Source organism: Seriola lalandi, unplaced genomic scaffold (assembly GCF_002814215.2).
Source record: "Seriola lalandi dorsalis isolate HSWRI2012SDOR001 ecotype SW California unplaced genomic scaffold, Sedor1 jcf7180002054984, whole genome shotgun sequence".
Lineage (NCBI taxonomy): Eukaryota > Metazoa > Chordata > Actinopteri > Carangiformes > Carangidae > Seriola > Seriola lalandi.
The window spans coordinates 259,372-261,871 of record NW_019525533.1 but is presented as its reverse complement, the minus strand read 5'-3'; the positions used below and the strand labels follow the sequence as shown (position 1 = coordinate 261,871).

At 43.2% G+C, this 2,500-nt stretch overlaps 1 protein-coding gene across 1 annotated transcript in view; it reads left to right on the top strand.

The window, feature by feature from the left end:
* The first annotated feature begins 1,441 nt into the window (after positions 1 to 1,441).
* LOC111647305 (uncharacterized) overlaps positions 1,442 to 2,500 on the top strand; it is a 33,954-nt gene continuing 32,895 nt past the window's right edge. The window contains exon 1 of the mRNA XM_087171333.1: positions 1,442 to 1,729. Coding sequence (XP_087027459.1) covers positions 1,442 to 1,729 — 288 coding nt within the window. The remainder of the gene's footprint in view (positions 1,730 to 2,500) is intronic.

The following is a 2,500-nucleotide window of genomic DNA, read 5'->3' as shown; positions in this document are numbered from 1 at the left end:
GTGATAAAAATAAAATAATAAAATACTAAAACGGAGGAGATTTATTAAAGTGAGTAAAACCAGAAATAAAAGTCAGATATTGAAAGTAATTTTAATAAATGAAGACAAAATAATAAAGATAAAATGATAAAATTCTAAAATAGAGGAGATGTTTGGAAGTGAGTAAAACAAATAAAAGTAGAAATGAAATAAATAAATAAAGTGTGTGTGTGTGTGTGTGTGTGTGTGTGTGTGTGTGTGTGTGTGTGTGTGTGTGTGTGTGGTGGTACATTCCTTCCAGCGTATGACACTCTCTCTGAACTCATCTCCAACATCTCAACCTACACACACTTTAACAAACAGACCACAGTGACACATTCATACAGTATGTACCCCCCAGACGTTGCTTCAGTAGCACACACACACACACACACACACACACACACACACACTGGCACTGTGGTTGGGATGAAGGGCACGGTGGCGATAAGGTCTTGAGTAGAGGGCTAAATGTGGAAGGTAAAGTGATAAGAAGAACCCAGAGAACCAACACCCTGGAGACAGGAGACAGTCGGAGACTAGACCGGACAGTTCAGTCGCTCACAGGTTCGAACTTTAAATTAACTGTAAAACAAGAAGCTGAAACGTTGACGAAGAATCTGAGGAACTCAAAGAGCATCCAAGACATCCAGAGGAAGACACAGAGACCACGACGCTGAGGACGTCTTAAAGAACCCGTTTGGGAAGCTGAAGTTGACCAAGACAAAACCAAAAGGAAGATTTATCGAGGCAAAGACCACAGACTGTACAAGGTGAGTGCAACACTGAGGAAAGAGGACGAGAACAGGACTAAGCTAACGAGCTAACGCCGGAGCTTTAGAAGACGATTGAGGGGAGGTTGGTAAAAGTCTCTGCTGACAGGGAGACGAGACCTTCAGGGATCTGAGAGGAAGGAGCTGAGGAGAAACCTAGCATGGAGGACTGATGCGTCTGGAAAGGTGACCTTGACATGTAGGAGATCACATGGCGACCGTGACTTTGAGGAAGCCATTAGCGGGCCAAGTCTTCAACATGAAGTCGATCATAAAAACATGGAGGTTTCTGAGCAGGAGGGCGGATCAGAGAGTCACAGCCTCTAAGTTCAGGTCCAGATCTGCGGCCTGTGAGACGTTCAGCATCACTTAGCTCTGTCTACCAACGCCACAGCCATGCTAACCGTGCTAACCATGCTAACCCCACCCCCACTACCTACGTCATCACATGAAACCAGGCCTCACACTTGCCTCTTACCTCTTTCTTGTTTTTCTAGATAGGGAAGGTCATGTTGTTTTCTATTTCATAATCCTGCTGGAATCCTGGAGTTCGTTTTAATTGTGTTTTTCATGTGTCACATAAATAAAAAGGAAAAGGATTGAACTGAAAGTTAATCATTAACTGTCCTTTGACCTCAGAGGTGACTGACATGGAGGAAGAGGAGGCGCCTGCTGCTGTGCTGTCGGACGGAGAGATCGAAAATGTTACGACAGTCAAGAGAGAAGAAGAAGAGTCTTTCCAGGAGACGGTGGTAACGGCGGTAACGACTCTGACCACGGTTGTTGGCACGACTACGGGAATGACGGACGTACAGGAGGAGGAAGAGGAGGAGGAAACTGATGAAATATCAGAGGAGGAGGAAAATGAAGCGGCGACGGAGGGAGGAGAGGAAGTGGGGAGTAGAAGAAGAAAGTCGTTGGGGCCTTGGGAATCGGAGGTAAGAAGTTTGGAACTTTTGAAATTCAACATAAACAAACCAAAATTAAATGTTAAACAGGAAACAAACTAAACAAGAGAAAATCATGACGTGAAATCACCAAATCAGCAAAAACACAAACCCAGATCCTGACGAACGTGTTCAGTCCTGCTCATTAGTTTTATATTTCAGGAACCAGGAAATTAATTTGTTATCTGTTAGATTAGAGCAGATCTCATGCTTTTTTTTTAAAAGTCAAGGGAAGGAAAATACTTTTAACAATAAAACATTTGTCTCAGCTGTTTAAATTAAACTTATTTCAGTGTCTGTTGTTAAAGAGTCAGAGGTTTTCGTCTGAAGGCGACTTCGGGGTTTTCAGCGGATGAAACAAGGAAGCTGATGTTTCCATGTTCGTTCAGTCTTTAGTTCAGGAAACAGAGAACATCAGCCGTCTGTGAACTTCAATTATCAGTTTATCTGCTGATTATTTACTTGATTAATCAGTTGATCGTTTGTAAATCATCAGAAAACCGTCGTACGTCTTAAAGCACAAAGTGAAATAAAATGTGTAGTTTTGTTAGAGTTTACTCTCATGAAACAGAGCAGAGCGGTGAATCCTCACATCTGATTTGTGTTGGTACCAGCTGGACCACAGCTGCTCCTGTGAGGTTGTTCTGAAAACGCTCGCTGCCGTCAGACTGTAGCTGTGTGCTGCTCCACCACTTTTGAGGATTTTGCTGTTCTTTGATGAAGTCTGCTGAGAGGCAGATTTAGTTCCTCTTCAGAGACCCC